Source organism: Psammomys obesus, unplaced genomic scaffold, assembly GCF_907164565.1.
Source record: "Psammomys obesus unplaced genomic scaffold, mPsaObe1.curated_primary_1811, whole genome shotgun sequence".
NCBI lineage: Eukaryota > Metazoa > Chordata > Mammalia > Rodentia > Muridae > Psammomys > Psammomys obesus.
This window is the reverse complement of record NW_026592666.1, coordinates 3,325,670-3,347,060: the sequence shown is the minus strand read 5'-3', so window position 1 is coordinate 3,347,060 and position 21,391 is coordinate 3,325,670. Positions and strand designations below refer to the sequence as shown.

The window sequence follows — 21,391 nt, the reverse complement described above, 5'->3', positions numbered from 1 at the left end:
TGCCGTCACTGTCCTTAAATCTGAAAACTCCCATCTTCATTTGTTTGGACAGAAGCTAAAGTCTGCGTGCATCCATTGTTTGAGGGCGAGGTGGGGGTGTTGTGATCCAGAGGGAACACACCAGGAGTTGCCAAAAGCCAAACAGAAGTTCCTTCCAGACAGAGCCCAAGCACCTTGTCATTCAACAGAGGAACACAGAAAAGTGGGGAGGAGTCTGTCACCTCCTCCCCACCCCCATCCCACGTTGGTGACACCCTTGCAGCTGAAATGTGAGCCTGGGTGGCCAAGCACGCCGGAGAGGCCGCCTTCCCCCCCCCCCCCCCCCCCGGCGGCCCAGCCCCCCGGGGCGGCCCCCCCCCCCCCCCCCCCCCCTTGTCAGTTCAGAGCACCTTTGGGCGGGACAAAGAGCCCCTGCCGGAGCTCAGCCAGGCTTAGGACCACCAGCGGGGCCCGGCTTTCCGCAGTCCAGGGCTCTGGCTGGGGTCATGACTAGGGCCGCTCTGGACTGTGTTCCCGGGAGCACAGCTCTGTTCATCTGACCTCTCTGTATCCTTCGCATCGCTGCCGGGGTTCCTGGCTCTCCCGTCACTCCAGCCTCGGCCAGGTCGACCCGTCTGGGGCCACCGGCTTGGATGGACGCGCTGAGGCTGCCCCGGCGTCCAGGGGTCCTGCTTCCGAAGTTAGTCCTGCTGTTTGTCTACGCAGGTCAGTGATAGTGGGAACAGGCACAGACGGTCCAGGGGCGTGGGATCAAAGCAGGAATGTGGAAGGGTAGCGATTCCCTTAGGAGGCAACACAGACACCACGGCTGGAACACTTATCCTCTCCTTTATTTAACATTACTGATGTGCTCTCTTCTTCTTCTTCTTCTTCTTCTTCTTCTTCTTCTTCTTCTTCTTCTTCTTCTTCCTCTTCTTCTTCTTCTTCCTTTGTTTGCAAAACAACTCAGAAACTGCATTAAACGGAATTTTGATCTGGCTAGTGTAAAAACACATTCAAGACTTCAGTGAACTCAGGTAGGGCGCTGGCAGAGACTCTTTAAAATACTTGGAACGTAAAGGTGAAGTTATTCGAAATAAACGCATTAGTGACTTGTACATTTATCTCCGACTGCTCACGTTCTGAATAACCCAGTCTTTCCTCGTTTAGAGTCGGTTACGTTAGACCTGTCCCCATATATTTAAGAAGATCCACAAAATAGGCTGAACAATAATCATGTGCTCTGAGCTATAGAGTTTAGGCAAGTTAGGATTTCAGCAGGAGCCATACAACTTACTTTCTTTTTAAAACGTGATTAAGCGTCTGTTTGTGAAAGGCGCCTCATTTTCTTCTTTATAATTATTCTTAGCGGCAAATGCTAATAATTAATGAAGTAGAGTGGTTTTCTTGTTCTGTGATTGATAGGGAGCCTCATATGGCCTTTCACTGCTTATTCAAGTATAAAGTTAATTACACGCACTCTCCTGTTCACAGGCAGCAGCAGCCTTAAAACATCTTGTGTTTCTAACTTTCTATGACAATGAATCACAAGCCGACCTAGGAGTCCGCAGAGCTGTTCACTTCTCCACACTTGCCAAAATACTGGATCTGAAATGAAGATGTTCTTCAGCCTTGTCAGTTACAGCAAAAAAAACTGAATTGCATCTTTGCATCAAAACAAATTCCTCACCGTGCTCTTCCAGAAAGGAGTCCTCACTAGTAGAAAAATTTAATCTATTAATATGCAGACTAAGGCCTGGGGTTGAGCACAGTTGGTCAAGTACTTGCTTAACATAAGCAAACATAAAGGCTTGGGTTTAATCCCCTGCAATGCATTAACCAGCTGTTGTGACTCACATCTGTAAGCCCAGCAGTGTTGAGGTGGAGGCAGGAGAATCAGAACCTTCACTGTCAGTTATGTGGTTAGTTTGAGAGCCCCTCCCCCACCCTGTAATATATGAGACCCTGTCTCAAAAATAAGCCTATTTAAAAAAATAGTAAGTCTAAAAGTTATTATATTAAAGATAATATGGGGAAATGCTGACTTTCTAACATAGAAATTAATAAAACAAGTACTTCTTAGCTGATGAAGATAATTCCCGTTCTAGCGATCGCCTCATTCCTGCTGTTTAGACTGTACACAGTTTTCCCATTTGGAGGCACTAAGTATCAGCTATATTCCTGTTTATCTTACATCAACATCTTCTCTTTTCTTGAAAGCAATGATGATTCTTCCCACTCTTCAGCTTAGCAAAGTAACACAAACACAAGAAAACAGCAAGAAGTAAATGAGGCTTTAGTGGCATTGTTGCATTGACTCAGTAACTTTGTGGAGCCACAGTTTCCTTGTTCTGTACTTCTTCACTGCAGTAGGTGGGAAGGTGTTGACTTCTCAGGCCTGCTCTTGTCCTTTTCCCATCCTAAGGCTACATGCACAGTTCTCCAGTGTTCAGGAAACCAGCATCAGTGGCAGGAGTTAGTGGAGTGGTTTCTATAGGTATTTTCACTTCAAAGTTTTCTTCTCCAAATTCCTATCTAACAAGCTACTAAGTAGTTGCAAGCCAACACTAGGCTGGCTTGCTTGTTTGTGTAAAAAATGTTGAGTTGATGAGTTCCTTGGTGAAAATTTCTGAACCTCATGTTTCAGAGGCTGTTGCCATATTTATACCTGGCAACTAGAGCAGAGGCCATGCTGAGTTTTCGGTGGGTGATAAGGTGAACCAGAGATAAGTTTAATTTGGGAAAGCACATATCACAGGACAGGAACAATCTTGTACTAGAGTTATCAAAGAAGAGGGGATATGTTATTATTTCAAGGGAGTAAGCCCCTTTGGGTAATCACCCTTTGGGTAATGCTTATGTTCAGAAAAATAGCCTCACAGGCAGGCAAGGTTATTGGACTACAGAAGAGCTCTATCAATATGCACTTAAGGAAATCTGAATGAGGAAAACATGGGAGAACAGAACACTTAGAGACTAGGAAAGCCCTGGAAGAAGAAAATATTACGATATAGTATTAAGGATATAGTATTAAGACAAGCTGCATAGAAAGATGGGTAATCCCAGAAATGGATTTCAGTTTGATTGGAATGAAGGTGTAACTGAAGACATGAATTGTGATTAAATGCCTAAACACATTACTAAAAGAACTCCTGGTTTCACAACACAGAAAGCCCGTAAGTGGATACATTGCCTTACAGTGGCTTTTCCCTAGCTTTATTGCACAAAGCGAACACACTTATGTTAGTGTTCTGTTTGGTTAAGCAAATAGTAAATTTTTCTATGCTTAACACATTGTGTTTTTTATGTAGTAATTTTTGGAAGGAGCTCCAGATGAAGTGGTTAGGTTACTGTCCAACTCCCACTGCAGGCTACAAAGACAGGATTCTACCAAGGCTTTACCTTCCGGTGCCTGTACCTTCTGCCCCTCCTTTTCCTTCCTCTTAGACTCAGCTAGATCTGGCAGAAGCCAATTCTAAGCAAGGGCTTCAAGCCAGATAGCACTATCCTGTACTACACATTCTTAAAGGTGGGAGCAGGGGTGGGGGCGGCAAGTGTGCTAGGGGAACCTTCCAGATCGCAGGTCTCATGAAAAAGCACTTGAAGACAGTTTGAACTCACTGTCAGGAATATTAATTTGTATGTTAGAAGTGATGCTATTTTATCTTCAGAGAGCAACTGGACTGTCCCATTATTTCATGAAGGACAAACAGTCCTATGTAGTCCGAATGATGATCTGCATTGTATTCTCATGACATGAAAAAAAAAAAAAAGCCCCAAAACTGTGATAGTACAATAAGCTTTGGTGGTCTGATTGAGGCTTCGGTTAGGAAGTGCTATGATTGTGAGTACATTTGTCAAGCTGCTAAATTCACCCTTTTCCGTTGTTTAATTCTGGGAATTAGGCAACAGTGCTAGAAAATGCCATAAAAGTAATGAATAGTGCGTGACAGGGCATGGATGTTTGCTGCCGGAATTATCCAGCTTCTTGGCTAGAAAATTTGAGGCTTGGTTTCCTGCAAGTTGGTTCACATTATTTTGATAACACCGTGTCCTCATGTCAGCAGTAACAGTAATGAGTGCAATGGGGCAGTTGAATCATTGAATTCCTGGGAAGCCCAATTGGAAGTCACTGTTCCTGCCAGCACCACAAGTCCTGGGGTCTTCATGATCTCCATAGCTTTCCTTCTTCTTTCCTTCCTTCCTTCTTTCTTTCTTTGTTTTGTTTTGTTTTCAAGACAGGATTTCTCTGTGTAGCCTTGGCTGTCCTGATTGCTCTTTTGTAGACCATGATGGCCTCAAAGAACTCACGGTGATCCACCTACTTTCCTGAGTGCTGGGATTAAAGGCATGCACCACCACTCCAGACTCTCAGTAGCTTTTAAGAACCAAACAGCAGCACATCCCTGATAAGCTCTGGAGATAGCTGACTGGTCTAAATATTTGAATCAACTGAGCAGCAAAAAATCGAGCTGGAAAAATAGGAAAACAGAAGAATAAGAAGCCTAAAATTTGATGTCCTAGCTGGGAGGAATGTTTAGAAGGTAAAGTCACGAGATCTGGAGTTAAAGGTCAGCTTCAGCATTCATAAACCACTTTGGGCTACAGAAAGGCGTATCTACCAAACAAATGAGTAAACCAAAAATATGTATTTTTAGAATACTATTGTCAGTGTGGCAGCTTCTCTCTTAGAGCTTTATGATTGATTGTGTTTCTCATGTTGATTTAAGTAGAATAACAAAAATAATTTCCCTCTCCAGTCAAGTAGAAACTTCTAAAGTTCATTTTGTTTATCTGTGATATAGAAATAAAATGAGGAGGAAGAAAATATGACCTTTCTCACTTGTTCTACAAAACCCACATTAATCAACAAAATGCTAGAGACTGTGCTCTGTTGGGATCACATCGTAGGAAGACCTGATTTAAAAGCTCCATAAGGTCCCCTTATAGAGAAAGCACTAAAAGAACATGTGTCCATAAGCACAACACCTTGTACCTTCAATATTTTAACTTTAATAGGAAACAAAAACTTCATATAATTTACAGCTTACAATTCCCATTACTTTCCAAAGCTGAGTTGGAAATGGCTTATTTTGAATTTCTTCAATTTAGAATATAAATTGTAGGACTATAGTGCATTTTAAATATGCACCTGAAACACATCCACCATATTCTGCTTGTTAAAGCTCAATGATAACCCTATACTGCAAAATAAATTATTTAGGTAGAATAAGAAGTTGCTTAAGGTCAGTGTGATTCTTATTAAATATTTTTGTATAAATTTTCTTATTGAAAAACACATAGAGAAAAGCAATGTGACCATATTAAGTCCAACATATCTTTTAATCAAAAATTTTCTTTTTCACATTGTGCTGTTTTATAGTTTATTGATTCTTTATTATGATGTTAACTGTCAATTTACAAGTTATTTATCTTCCAAGCCTTGTAGATTGACAGTATGCAGACTCAATTATATAATTTTATGTATAGAACCTACAATTATGGTGGTAAAAAATAACAACATAAGTCAGGAAATTTTGTTGTATAAAAGCTATTATAAGAACTCCATTGGTAACTTTATTGTCTGGTGAGCTGACACATTCCATCCATCATAATCTTTTCACCCAAAGCCAACCTCAGCTGCAGTGTTCAGAGCAGAAGACTTGGCAAGAATGGCTTCTGTCCACCAGCTTAGAGTCTAACTTGGGAGAAAGGCCAATTTAAACCCTTAGAAGCGTTTTGGGATTTAGGATGTGAAAATGAACATCCTGAAAACTGGTTGGTTGATTTAGACATGAACAGAATATTTTTTTTCTTAAGCTGTGATTTTGCAACTTCAACTGCTCTTATTTTTACATTGTAGAAAATTGCTTTGCTCAGTGTGGCAAAGACTGCAGATCTTACTGCTGCGATGGAAGTACACCCTACTGCTGCTCCTACTACGCCTATATCGGGAACATTCTCTCGTGAGTAATGGTCAAAGTTGGCAGTGCTCTTCCTTTGATCCAGTTACTCTTTCAAGAAACAGACTAGAGAATTGGTGCAGGAGATGGCTCATGCCTGTAATTCCAGCAGTAGGAGGCTGAGCCAGAGAGATTGCCAAGAGTTTAAAGCCAGCCTGGGTAACAATTATTTCCAGTCCAGTCTGGGCTAGTGCATGAGACTTCATCACACACATGCATACACACACAAGCATAAGATTGCTTATTGATTTAAAATTTTTACTAGAGTTTTAAACACTCATCAATACCTTGTATATAATATTCCTAGACAAATATGTAAATTAATATTTTTTTCTTTATTAGAGGGAGTTTTAAAAGGATCTTTTCTTTGTTTCTTGTGTGTATTGTAGTAAAACATTAAGTAGTCATATTATTGATAACTCTTTCATGATATGCTTTTGTATCCTGTGTTGAAGGATGTATAAACTAACATTTGTTATTTAATTATGGTCAGCTTATTTTACCAACTGTTCCCTAAATTGTCTATTACACCCACAAGCTAAGGAAAATGAGAAGTTATAAATAAATAAAACAATTGTAATATGAAGTCTCAGTTATTTACATGATGCATATAAGACAACTCAGAGAATTAATTTAGAACCTAAGTGAAGGCAGGTGTGAGTAGTATTTAGTCCCGCCCTACACATGGACATGCAGACTGTGTTAAGTAGGCCCCATATGGGAGTAAGAACGTATTTTATTGCTGCTTCTGAACAAAGGACAATGGAGATGACATCTGCCTTTAGGTTGAAAGCCTAGAAAATTATTTTTGTAGTTCTCCTAAATCCACATAAGTATGGGCTTGCAGCTCCTCTTCCTATAGATTTGAGAAGTGAAAAGCACGAGTGGGCTGTGTCAGATTCTCCAGTGGTGCAACTATGAGCAGTGGTCCAGCCTCTGTCCTCTTCTGCTTCCTTCTCCACACCGATGTGCACTCCGATGGATGGAAACTTTCCATCCCCCATGTAGCTGTGGTTTAACTTCTGCCTTCTGAAGGCACAAAAGGAAACAGGAAGTATTAGGCTTGCTCCAGCAGGCCCAACTGCTCCAGGAACACGTCCATTAAGATGCCTGGCAACAAAATCCTTCTCTGTGAGAACAGAGACTTTCTAGAATCCATGCTGGGCTTGATGTTAGAGATCTGTTTGACTACAGACCTCACTCCCCAAAAATATGATTTGGTATACTCTTGAAGACAATAAAATTTTTAGAATGAAAGATTGTCAATTTTAAGTGGGAGTTAAATATTCATTGAAATACACATGAAGTAAATTTCCTGAGTTTCCTCTTATGGAGGATGCAGTAGGAAAGCGACTCATTGCCTATCAGCATAATTCTTTTACAGGAATGTGATAGCTCAAATATAAATCTATAATGACTTTTTATGGTTATAGATCATTTCACCAAACATAAGATAACGAAGAGCTTTTGATTAATAATTACATTTCTTAATGATTCTGACAGCCGTCCTACTGGAACAGTAGGTGTGTGAGCGGAAGCAGTGGTGGGTATGAGTGAGTTTGGGATCCTTTGGTCCTGAACCCCTGACACCTTTATCTGCGTACTCACTACATTTCAGTGTGCATTGTGCCCAATTTCTTAACTCCCCACACCCCCTCAACGGCAAATAAATATCATGGACATAACTATTAACCAGAATATCTTAAAATTTTTATTTTGAAGATACACTCTCCGTGGCTTAGAATCAAAAATGAGATTTATAGCTTTCTGATCCGGGTTATCAGAACCATGTACTTGTTATAAGCACAGGGGAAAAGGGATTGTGTTTTGGAAGGGAAAAGTAAACACAGATGGCATTATATTTCAGGCAGTAAAAACTGAACTTTCTGTCAAAAATAGAAACTTCTGAGTAAATCTCTTGCTAAACAATTCTTAGGGTTAAAAAAAAAAACATTAAAGTGTTTTTCCCACTGGATGGAGGAGGATACATTTTCAGGATTTCCAGTGATTGTTTAACATTTGAAAAGAGTTCTCAACTCCACCCAAGCTTTTTTTTCTGTTATGTTGTAGCGGGTGCAATAGGGGAAAAGAATCAATTCTAGGAATGCTCATAAGAGTTTTTTCGTGCACATGTTTCCCAATATTGCTGGTATGGAATTTGAAAACTATACTTCCTCTTTCTCAAGCCCCTGGACATATTCTGTTAAATAATTTGAAACATCTTAAGAAAAAATTTAACTTTTACATTATCAGAAAAAAAAAAAGATAATAAAATATCAACTTGAATAATTTTATAAATTGGTTTTACCTCATGGTTTGTTTCCAAAATAAAAATGTTGTCTTAGTTTAAACGAACTTTAAAAAAAAGTGAGAGACTGTTCAGAAGATCACTCAGGGCATTCTGTAATGTCTGTTTATTGGTTAAGTGAGATCTACAGGAAACTTCTTCCTGAAGCCTCCCTCAGGCAGCAATCATAGCTGTGCTGCTTGTTGCTGAGACTCATAGCCAAACTTTGGGCAGAGTGCAAGGAAACTTATGGAAGAAGGGGGAAGATAGAAAGACCTGGAGGGCACAGGATCTCCAAGAGGAGACCAATAGAGCCAAAGTATCTGGGCCCAGGGCACCTGCAGAGACTGATGAATCAACCAAGGACCATGCATGGAGAGGACATAGGCTCCTGCTCAGATGTAACTCATGGGTAACTCTGTTTCCATGGGGGTTCTCTAGTAAAGGGAACAGGGGTAGTCTCTGGCATGAACTCTGTTGTCAGCTCTTTGATCACCCTGGCGAGGTGGCCTTACTAGACCACAGAGTAAGAGAACCCAGACAGTTGTGATGAGACCTGTTAGGCAAGGGTCAGACAGAAGGGGAAGAGGACCTCCCCTATCAGTGGACTAGGAGAGGGAAGAAGGGGGAGAAAGGGGAGACAGGGTGAGATTGGGAGGAGAAGAGGGAGGGGACTACAGCTGGGATGCAAAGTGAATAAATTGTAATTAATAATAATAATAATAATAATAATAATAAACTTAGCATGTGTACGGGTATGTGAAAGAGAGTAGTGTGTGTGTGAGAAAGTAGAGTGTGTGTGTTTACAATGAGATATTTAGAGAAAGCTTCATAAATGGAATTTGATAAGAGTTTTTGAAGGAAGAGTACATGTTTACACAAATGAACAGTGAAGGAAGGGAAGTTCCTTTCAGACAGAGAGACTCCTGCACACACAGCCAAAGATAGAAGCAAGGAAATGAGCTTTTGACAAAACCCATCTTGTTCAAAGTAGCTGGAGAGGAAAATTAAACTTTGAGTCAGAGACAGAAAAATTGTGGGTCACAGATGAAAGGTGGATTGTTGTTAATAGACTCTTATTGGCTGTGCCTCCCTGAATTCAAATGAAATAATTCCATATTCCATGGCAAAAGTAGACATCTGGCTTATGCAGTGTGGGGGCACAGTCTTAGACATGACTCAGAGCGTAGTGAGCAAGAGATGCCCCCAAATGGAGATCTGGTGTATTCCTCAGACAAAAGGTCAGAATGTGCACTCTGAGACAGGATCATGTGGAACACTTTGGATAAATTAAATGACCTGATGGTTATTTCTATATTTAAGAGAGTTTTGGATAATAGGAGCAACCATTTGAAGTTTAGAAGCCTCCCTACGCTTAGGAAAAAAAAATAAGAATTTGATTTAATTTGAGAAATAAGGAGTTTCCTGCCAGGTTGATTCACACACAGTGCTCTGTAAAGAGGTGCCCACATTTAGGCTGTGGATGGGTTCCTAGAAGTGAACCCAGTGTAAAACTGTGGTATGTACTCTATAGAACTGATAGAATCCAAGGGAATACGGGGTGTTACAGAGTCACTGTTTATTGTTATCCACTGGAGCAAAGTGAAAACATGTCCTTGCTGAAAATAAAGACCCTCTTCCCTGTCAAAAATCACTATACTATCTTCAATGTGAGCCAGACTGGCTGGGAGATCACATGAGCCATACCATCCAATGTAGGACTTAATTCTCCAACCTAAAAATAAGATATTGCTTCTTCAGCCTGCCACTGTAAAATGTAAAAACCATGCAAGCACACCATCTAATAGCAAGAAAAAGAAAAAAGAAAAAAGAAAAAGAAAAAGGAAAGAAAAGAAATCTCCGCAGGAAGAAATGAAGACGAGGAACTAATAATGGAGATGCTAGTGGGATTCGGTTTCCTTTCTTCTCAATGAAATGTGAAAGATGTATTACCCACAGTTTTGCAAAGACAGCTAATAAATATCACTGCCATGATTTTAGAGCAACACTATGCGTGAAAGCAAAGTGAAGTTAAAGGATAAAGGTTTTACATTTTCAGATGACATTTGTGGTCCTGCGGTCATAAAGTAGTTGAGGATGCTAATTAAACTCAAGAGACATTTGCAATGGTAAAGAACAGCATTTAAAGGAAATAAATTATTTTCATTTCAGAAATGAAAAAAAAAAGCTCTGAAAAGTGGGCACTGAGCAAATCAAAGTTTTTGAGATTTCTCGTCTGATTTCTGTTGCTGTGATGAACTCAGTAAACACCTTCATGGAGGAAAAGGTTCATGTGGCTTACACAGTCCATCAGAGAGGAAAGTAAAGACAGGAAGCTGTCAAGTGCTGAGGCAGGGATCATGGATGAATGGCTTTGCTCCCCATGGCTTGCTTGGCTTGCTTTCTTCTACAGCCCAGGAACGCTAGTCTAGAAGTGGCACTTGGCTTTTCCACATCAACCATTAAGCTACAAAACACTGGCCAGTCTGTTGGAGGCAATTCCTCAGTTAAAGTTCCATTCTTCTAGGTGATCTTAGTTTTCATTGAGTTGAGAAAAGAAAATACTAACACACATAGTGAAGTCTCATTTCTATTTTAATAGTACCACCTTGATGAACAGTAAAAGACAATATTAAAATAAGGGTGAACTTGATTGAAAATATAACAATAGTTTTGTTTTATCAAGAAGAAAATAGGTGTCTCTCAGAAGACAATCATATATTAGGGATTATTTTATTAACAGCAAATATAAATATGTTAATAAATAAAACTTTCAGTCAAATTTATTATCTATCTAATTAGCTTTTTAAATGAAGTCTACTTAACATAAACATAATTTGCCTTGAGGAAAAAAATAAGTGAAGTTTCTAGGACATATCTCAACAAAGTATTAATAATGTGCTTCAATTCTTCAGTGGTCTCTACCAACTGCTGCGGGACGAAGCCATCAACAAAGCATAGGCATGCCCATGTGTTCCCCAGAAGCCAGTGGAGAGCAAAGAGCTCTAACTAAGCAGGTTGGTTAGCCTGCTATGGTGGGTAGAGCTGACAGCCAAGTAGAACCAAAAAAGAGCTGGCTTCTTTCACTCTGCCCTGAGCATGCTCTGAAGGCTGCTTCAAGAAGACTTATTCTAAAATCAAACTCAAGAGCGGGGCACACTTCATAATTGCTAGAGAACTTACCTAACAACGTAACACACACACTGGCTTGGATCTCCAGCACTTCCTAAATCAAGTGTGGTGGTACACACCCATAATGCCATTTGGGTAGTGCAGGCAGAGGGGACAGGAGTTCAAAATTATCTTTAGCTATTAAGAGTTCAGAACTCTGGGAAGTTCCCTGTGTTCAAATTTTCTTGTTCTGTTGCTTTCCTTGTGGAGTTCCTGTTCTCTCCAGTTCTTGCTATTTCCCACTTCTTATATAAAATTTTATTCACTCTGCCCGTCAGTTGGCCATCAGGCTCAGCATCTGCTTTGATAGTCTGCAGGGCAGAGGCTTTCAGAGGCCCTCTGTGGCAGGTTCCAAGGTTGTTTCCTGTTTTCTTCTTCTGGCTTTCAGAGACCCTCTGTAGCAGGTTCCTAGGTTGTTTCCTGGGAACTTCCCAGAGATTCATACTCCAACCAAGGACTATTCGTGGAGATGACCTGGAACCCCTGCACAGGTGTAGCCCATGGCAGTTCAGTGTCCAAGTGGGTTACATAGTAATGGGAAGAGGGACTGCCTCTGACATAATCTAATTGGCCTGCTCTTTGATCACCTCCCCCTGAAGGGGGAGCAGCCTTACCAGGCCACAGAAGATGACAATGCAGCCACTTCTGATGAGAACTGATAGTCTAAGATCAGAAAGAAGGAGAGGAAGACCTCCCCTATCAGTGGAATTGGGGAGGGGCATGCATGCAGAAAGGGGAGGAAGGGTGGGATCGGGAGGGGAGGAGGGAGGGGCTTATGGGGGGTACAAAATGAATAAAGTGTAATTAATAATAACAAAAAATATGAAAAAAAGAGTTCAGAACTATCCTGTATTTCACATTGTTAAAACATTTAGGAAACTACTGATAGAGGGGGAATTTTAGGTTAATAGATTACCTTCATGACTTCAGATCATTTTGCATTAGTTTACATACTTTATGGTCTGCAGTTAGATGACTTCCTTTAAAGCTAGCAGTGGATAAGCCTGTCTGTCAGGATGGCTACTCACTATCATACTGAAAAATCTCAACCAGTGTGACCCACAAGGTAGTATAAAGAAGATACAATAATTGGAAAAGCAGAAACTAAACTATTGTCATTTATAAATGATGGGATTGTTAATGCAAAGACCTTTTAAACTAACAAGAAACTTTGATCAAATAGGCAGTGTATACAATCCGTGTAACAAAGTTAGTGCAGTGCTATATGTCAGCAACACATATTAGGAATCTTAATGTGTATGCAAATAAACACCCCAAACCACCTAAGGGCCATAAGAGAGATGAGTGTCCTTGCTTTGTATTCAGAATTTCCTGGCTTCCATCCCCATCATTCCTCTCACCCCCAACAAAAGACTTCAAATAAATAATAAGCCACTCCATATGTGCTTGATACTTATGGAGCAATACAAGCACATAAAAATTCAATAGTGTTATTTACTTTAGTATCAGAGTGACCAAAACACCTTATTGCGTGACCCACTATGCATGGGCAAAATCTCACAAGTAGAAGGGAGCGTGTGGCAAAGGACCTTCCTCACTACTTACTGACAGGAAGTGGAGAGAAGACAGGAAGTGGTCAAGGATAATATACCCTCAGGGACCTGTTTCTAGTGGCCTCCTTCCTTCAGTTAGACTTCAACTCCTCACATTTCTAGAACTTACCAAAACAGCTCCACATGCTGGGTACCTAGTCTCAAACACATGTGCCTATAAAAGTATTTTATATTCAGACCACATCAGGATGAGTGGAAAAGAGATGCTGGCATCATTCTGTGGGTAGGATATTTGTAGTGAGGACAATAAACTAGACTCTGCCAGTTCTTCTATCTGTCAATTCCATGCCATTTCAGTCAAAATCCTTGGAGTTGTTTCTTATTGAATTTTGAAGACTGTGCCTAGGGTTTATATGTGATACAGATTTAAGAAAACATAAAAGCAAGGATAATAGACATTCCCTACAGACATGATAGATGTGAACATTTATCAAACCCCTATGATCCCAGCTACTCGGGGGCTTGAGGCAGAATGAGCATGAGTCCAAGGCTACCAGGGTAACATGGTGAGAGCCTGTCTCCAAAGGAGAATAGTACTGTGAAATGTCTCCTGGAAGATCAAGGTTGGTTTCTTGAGTTTGGTCCCTAGAATCCACAGTGGAAAGGGAGAGCCACCTTCTTGGAGTTATTCTAAGATCTCCACATGTGCTGCTCTCACACATACACCACATATACACACACACAGACACACACACACACACACCATAATATGTACATCACATACCACACACACATACATCACAAACATAACACATACATACACACACACCACCACCACCACTAATAATAATAATAATAATAATAATAATAATAATAATAATAAATATACTTAGTAGAGAACAGCATGTTTTACTGGATTATGGATAAATCTAAAGACTATAGGGCTTAGACATTTTCTAGTAAGCACAACTCCCAGTCAGCCCCGGATCACAGATGAAGCACCTGATGTCGCACAAAGCACAAAGCACAAAGCACCGTGTCACAGCATTTCTTGTGTCTTATGTTACTGTACTAAAAACCTGGACACATCCAGCTTAGTTACTGTGATCTATAACTTCGGAGGTTTCCATTCAAAATGGTTACCTTCTCTTGTTGCTTTGAGCCTGAGGCAGCACAGTATATCATTACCGGGACGTGTAGATAAGAAGGTTTGTTACATCACAGTACCCAGGAAAGAAAAGGGGAGACAAGAGGAGGTCAGGGTCCCAGTATTGTCTTCAAGAGCACATCCCCAACTTCCTTCTGTTGAATCTTACTTCTAAAGAGTCTCACAAGTCCAATATCATCAAACCAAAGAACAACCTTTTAACACAAGTGCTTTGGGTCTACTCCAGATCCAATTGTGTTTTCACATTCCATTATGCCTTCAAAGTGCCAGTCTCTCTGTGTCTGAGTCTTTGCTTTCTTTTTTTTTAATGGAGGGTTGACTTTGTCTAAAATAATTTTAGCTAACTCTAGATTAATGTAAGTAAGTACATAAGTTTCACTTAAGATCAGCTCCACTGAACTTGAGTGCTGTATAGGATATAGACATTCAAATTTCCATGAAGATTTCAAGGTGGGGTGAATGAAAAGGATACATCGCTGCCATTAGAATGATCTTAACTTAGGGAGTCCCCTTTCTTTTCCTCAATACCTGGATTAAAAGCTCTTCTCTTTGCTACTACACAGTTCTTCTCTGCTCTATTATTATTTATTGGGTCTTAAGGTCTTTGTTTGCCCTTCAATACTCCAAACCTGCAAGGGTAAGAAACCAGTCTGCCAAGCCTCCATGAAAGCTCTTGGATCTAGAGAACCAATAATGTATCATTTTAATGTGGGCCAATTCTCCACTGAAGCACGAACACCTTGAGACTGTGGGGCACTGAATTATTAATATGCATCATCTGGATAAATATTTATTTAGAAAATTCAAATCACAATTTGAATATGTTATTGGCTTCCGAGACTATCTTTCCATGGAATACAAATTAGGTACCATCACGGTAAAGGGTATGAGAGTCACTCATCACTTCCTAATCACACTGTTTATGATAAATTAGAATTAGATGAGAGGGACTGGAGTTGAAACGCTGATTTGATTATGATGATTTAACTTCTGTGTTTCCTGGCGAGTGTGCTTCGTCAATGAGGCAAAGTAATCCCGGCGCAGACTCTTAGGGCAACAGGCTCCTATGCATCTTCACTCATGTCTATAATTTGGGGGAGATAAAATGTTTTGTTGAGGAGGGAGAAATTACATAAACTGAGTGATTTCTCCTTTACTCTATTGTGTCTGAAGAATTCTATCAGACAGCTGTAGCCCAGAACACAACGCCTCCCAGCTGTCTCCCAACTGCAGAATGTTAGGAAGAACATGCTTCATAACTAATGAAAATTTCTGCAGGCAAAGATAACCTCATAAAGTCTAACAGGATTCCATCTGAAGTGCCATGGGTGGAAGACTTGGCTGTTTAACCCACAGAAGCTTTGTGACTCAAGACAAACAGAATTTGTGGTTTCTGTCTCACTGTAATGGGAAGGAGCAGGAAGAAGTAGACCTTACCTATAACAAGAAGAATGCCTTATGCCTTTGTGCACATCAAGCAAAAATACAGAAAACATCACAAATTACTTCAACCATATTTCTGTACACATTTGCACTGGCGAGAGGTCAGTATCTCTTTTTGCTACATTTTGCAGAAACAATAACTACCTGGGATTGCAGAGTGCCAAGTCTAAAATGATAAAAAATTCATTCTTCCTTCACAGACATCAGAAAAACAAACAAACAAAGAAAACGCACAAGCTCCAACACATTACTCACAGAAAAGTTCAAGAGTTTATTCATTTTTAATTTTTCAAAATTTATTTTTGTTGAAAATATATTAATTGCCCAATTTTAAGGAGTCCAGTGGTTGACATGCAGAAGACATGCATATCTTTATCCATCTGCCTCTCACTCCTTGGCTTATGCAACTGCTAGTCTATTTAAAAGATACTTTTAATGTAGCTTCCACATGGAAATGTGATATTTTTGTTTCTGATTCATTTTGCTTAATGCCCTCCTAGTTCCATCTATTTTTGTACAAATAACAGTATTCTGTTCTTTTTTTATAGCTGAGTAGTGTTCTGTGACACTTAATCATTACTTGTTCATTCTTCAGTCCATCCATTCATTCATTGATGGGTACCTATAGTGATTTTGTATTTTTGCTAAAGCTAATAATTAGAATTAATTTAATTCTAAATCTTCTACTTTAACATTGTAATATAAAAATATTTATTCTTACACTAACTGGAAAGGCCTCACCCTTTGCCAGATATCAGAAGACATTTTGGGGAGCTTCTTATACTTCATGAGAGTTGTAATGAAAAGAAGTTATAGAGGTAAGATCATGAGTGTTTGGATTCAGAAAACTTTGAAATTATCTTAGTTACCCTCATCGAATCTACTTTGAAAACGGTTAGAAAGGGAAAAACGGGAAGTTTGCTTCTGGGTCATAGAGGGGCTGGATGACACACTTACACACAAAATCATTCCATAAGGATTCACGCATTCTTCATGTCATTAGTAAGCTTGTCAGGATTTGAAAATATCTGGACCTAAGAGGAAAAGGGAAATAATCGCAGAATACGTAAACTTCCCCAAGATCATTTGGAAAGCTAGGGGCTGTGCAGAGTGCCATTCCTGCTACAGCTACCTGCTAACACAGGAGGATCTCAGCCACAGGGAGCATCCTCAGCCTCAGGGAACCAATCCACCCCCTCTACCCAACATGATTATAGCTCTGACTGAAGGGCAGCTCAGTAAGTACTATGTTCCTCCACTCAGCGATTGCCAAAAAAGTATATCACATCCTCCAAAGTCATGCACCTTGGGTTTACACATCTGCCAAGTTTCCATAGGCTGAGCAGGGAGTTAGAACGTGGACTCAGAAACAGAAAGAAGTTTCAATAAAGGTACATAACTCTTATTTATGAAAAAGAAATAGTAGCTGTAATAACAAAAGCCAAGAGGTAGTGATTTGCTTCACAAACATTCATTATAGAATTTTAATTAATTCCCTTTTCAAATTTTAATTCACAAGCTTTCTGGCACTTATTTTGAATGTGTCTGGCTCTTCTCTATTGGTACATGAATAATTAATGTTCATGGCAGTGTTCTGAGGGCTGTGCATTTCAGCAGTATGATCATAGTGATCTATAGATACGAGTTTGCTTTTGCATGCAGCAGTTTAGAATTGCCCTGATTAGGCTTTTCAAAAATTGTGCTAATTAGCAGTTCTCTCAATAGAAGTCAGTGCTTATAGAACTTATAGGAGTGTTAAGGACAACAGCTTGCCTTGAAGATATTATACATAATCTATGATCACAGCAGTCTCCAGACAGAAAGCATATTCGGTGGTAGCAAATAAAGCCAGATTGTATGTCAAATCAAAGCTATTGATTATTTCAAGTACTGAGGTTTATGAAGTCTAAAACAATTTCTTTACATTCACCGTTTGGCTTTATATGGTCAACTTACACACGTTTAAAACTGTATGCCGTGTTTATGGTGGTTTTTGTCTCTTTTCATTTTTACTGGACACCTTGGTTCTGATTCTGAGCAAGATGGAGAAAGCACAGTCTGCCCAGTGCCACCACTGAATGCAGCTCTCAAACCTGGACAGGGAATGTGCAGCTGCTACCTCAGGGCTGTGAATACCTGGCAGAGTCAAGCTGAATTCAAAGTTCTGCCTAACTAGCTATGCCTTTGCCAGGTTTCTTCCTTTACTTAATCCACTGTGGACCAAACATAGCCTGGCCACGTAGGTGGGCATTGGTACCATAGAGAGCTGCAGGAGTTGCTGCCCAGCTGTGGCTGGGTGAGCAAAACCTCTTTGTGCTCAGACACTGGAGGACAGACATTCTATAATCTTTTTCTTTTCCTCTACTCCTTTGAACCCCGCACCCTGGGTGGTCCTTGAACAATAAAGTAGTACCAGTGACACTACCAACAGTAAGATCCAGCAGGACAATAAGATCCCAAACTAGGACAGTTACAATGCAGACCTGATTTTCTGATCACAATTATGTAGGACCAGGAGTGTAGGGTGCATCTCCAATCTTCATGAAACAAGTCTCAATCTCTCCCTCATTCTCATTCTCGCTCACTCAGTCTCTCCTTCCCTCTGTATATATCAGCACGTTGTGACCCTTATAATTATGTATAAAATCCTGAACAAATACGTACTCACGCAAGATACAGAATTGATAACAGACCAAAATAAGATACTACCTAAGTCAAACTTAGTGAACCAATGAGCTTATTAGGGTTACTTATAGGAGTATGGGCAGGGAGTTACTTATGGAAGCAAAAATGACTTGAAAGCAATTGCATTATTGAAAGCCTAGAAACTTCTAAGTTGTTTATTCCCTGAGTTTTGGGGAACTTCATTTTAGAATGTCCTGAGTCTTAAAGAGATTGATTGCAGTCTAGAATGTCCCAACTTGGGGGAAAGTGATATAACTGCTACTCAGAGAAGTTGGATCTGTGTTCTCAACTGAACCTAAATGATTACTTTCTCTAACAGAATTCTGTCTCATGACATGGACTTAAGAAAACCCGAGGTACAGTGCATCATTACCTAATATACAGATGATTAAGGGAAGGTCATGTCACAAGGGAGAAGACAATCAAAACATGTCAGGAATGTGGAGATTATCTGGTAGAAAATGCAGATAAGATAATGTAAAATTGATGCAAGAATAGAAATACTATTTGACATTAGTGAGGGGACTGAATTCCTTTTTTAAAGTGATGAAAATATGAACAGGATGAAAAATTTAGAACAAAAGGTAAAACCACCCTGGTTAAATAAATTCTCTAGATGTACTCTGTGATAAAAACAGAGATGTCATAAAACAACAACAACAACAACAAAGAAAACAAACAAACAAAAACCACATGTACTTAAAGACAAACCATCGTTTTGGATAACCAAGGTTATCCAGCCAGATAATTCCCCAACAAAAAGAAGAAACCAAGAACAGCAAATGATCTGAGCCTTCGGTGCCTTCAGTGTTATATCTGACGTGAATGTGTCAATCGATTCACAGGGCAAATGGGAGCATAACAGAGTGAAGAAATGTTCAGTTTGGTGAAAGAATCTACATGTTCAAGAATATCTGCCAAATCCAAATTACAAAAACCTAAATAAACACACCTAGGCAAATTATAACAAAAAATATTAAAACTAAAGAAAAAATTTGAAAGGATATTTCTATAGGGGAGCCATGGCTCGAATACTTCTCTTTTTCATCAGAAATCACGATAAGACAGAAAAGTGACATCTTTTTATTGTTTAAAAATTGCTGGAAAAGTAGAACTGACAATCTACATTTCTACATCCAGTAAAAATATCCCTCACCAAGGAATTCCATTTTGAGATTAAGAAAAACTAAGGCCACATTAGTAAGAAAAACTATGACAGCATTAGGCCAGCAGATCTGACCTAAAAGATTACTAAAAGACATTAAGAAATAAAGCAAATGGTGTCAGAAAGAAAACTAGACTATGGGAAAGTAAATGAGATCAAGAAAATCAGCTCTGGAGTTGGTAAGTGTTCGTCTGCTTTTTGCCTCTTCATTGTCTTTACAGTGCACTTGAAAGTCACATGGAAAAGCATAACGTGCTATAATGCACTTACAACCGTCATTGCTATGTTTCAAGCATAATATATAATGCAACAAGGAGCAACGGGGTGAGTTCAGATGACAGGGTTTCCTGTGAATGTTATACTGAATACATTCAAAGTAACGATAGCTCTGCCTTCTATCATCCCCCTGAGCAGCCACTAAAAACAACAGGTTTATTTATCTGTAGTGTACTGAAATTCACAGTCCTTAGATTAAAATGGAATGCTGATGATGGTCAGTTTTCACTGTCAAGATGACTTAAAATCACCTAGGAGTGCACCTCTGAGGGTGTCTGTTCCCAGAGAGGTGTTGCTGAAAGGAGAGAGAGATCTGCCCTGAGTTCAGACAGGTCTATGCTTAGGGCAGGGGTCCTGGACTGAACAAAAAGAAAGAAAGGGAGGAAACTCTCTTGCAGATGCAGTGTAACTATTTACCTCATTTCCCACTTTCCTCCATGCCTTTCCTATAATGATGGGCTGCACCCTCATGCCAGGAGGCAAAATAAACTCTTACATTACTTTATTTTATCACAGTAGTAAGGGGAAGTAACGAATACACTAATACATATTTGTAATAAAAATGAACACATGAAAGGGAATAAAATGAAAGAAGAAAAAGAAGGGTGAGACATTGTGAATTATAAAATTGTGTTCTTAAAGTTAAAATTACTAGTAATTACGCTAATGGTCTAAACATACCAAATAAAAGAAAACAATTGCAAAATACTAACCCAAATCTATACTCTCTATATGAAACACTTCTGAAGTATAATGATTTAGATTTGTTAAAAATCAAGAGGATTGGAAATGGTACCATGGAACCAGTTACTGAAAGAAAGTTGTGTGGCTATATTATCTCATGCAAAGTGAAGTTCAGAGCAGAGGATATTACCAGAGATAAAATAGGATGTTGTATGAGAATACAGTGGTCAATTAATTCAGAATACATGGCCCTTCTAAGTGGACATGAAGCTAAGAATAAAGAACAAAAGTTTGTAAAACAGAAAGTGGAAGAACTGGGATGAACAAAAGACAGAGACAAGTCTGTGCTTAGGGTGGGTCTTCCTCTCAAAACACAGAATTACTAGAGAGGGAAACCCGCAAAAGATTTAGAAGACTTGACACACGCTCCAGCCAACAGAAGCATGTATTGTTTGCGAGAGCTTTCATTGGACATCTGTTAAGATAGATAGCATCCTTGGTCATAAACATACTTAAAGTAAAAAAGATTGAAGTATGGAATTTATCAATAACATAATTATATAATAGAAATCAGGAAACATAAAAGTGAGAGGAAACTTGATGAAGGAAATACTTGAGAGTCAGCCCACTTATGAAAACATGTCTCAAGATGAGATCATAAGGCCAATTTAAATAAAAAAGAGGCTTTAAACTGGAATTAAGAAATAAGGAATGATTCTTACATAGTGTCTGAAAAGAAATGCATAGCATTAAAGCTTACATTAGGAAAACAGGTTTGGTTTGTTTTCGTTTGGTTTTGCTTTTGAACCAATAATCTGCTCCCATCTTTAGAAGCCAGGAAAAGACAAAGAATAAACCCAAAGCAAAAATCGATGAGCATGAAAACAAAAGAATGGCAGGAAAAATAATGAAGCCAAAAGCTTATCCTTTGAAAATATCAATAGAATTGACAAGCTTCTAGGAACACTGGGAACAAGGGGAGAGACATAAATTACCAGTGTCAGAAAAGATTAAAACATCTAACTTATCTATCATAATGTTTTACTTCTGCAGTTA

At 39.4% G+C, this 21,391-nt stretch overlaps 1 protein-coding gene across 1 annotated transcript in view; it reads left to right on the top strand.

The window, feature by feature from the left end:
• The first annotated feature begins 403 nt into the window (after nucleotides 1–403).
• Nucleotides 404–21,391, top strand: part of Cyyr1 (cysteine and tyrosine rich 1) — a 99,488-nt gene continuing 78,500 nt past the window's right edge. The window contains exons 1-2 of the mRNA XM_055615006.1: nucleotides 404–705; nucleotides 5,843–5,945. Of these exons, the coding sequence (XP_055470981.1) occupies nucleotides 633–705; nucleotides 5,843–5,945 (176 nt within the window). The 5' untranslated portion in view covers nucleotides 404–632. The remainder of the gene's footprint in view (nucleotides 706–5,842; nucleotides 5,946–21,391) is intronic.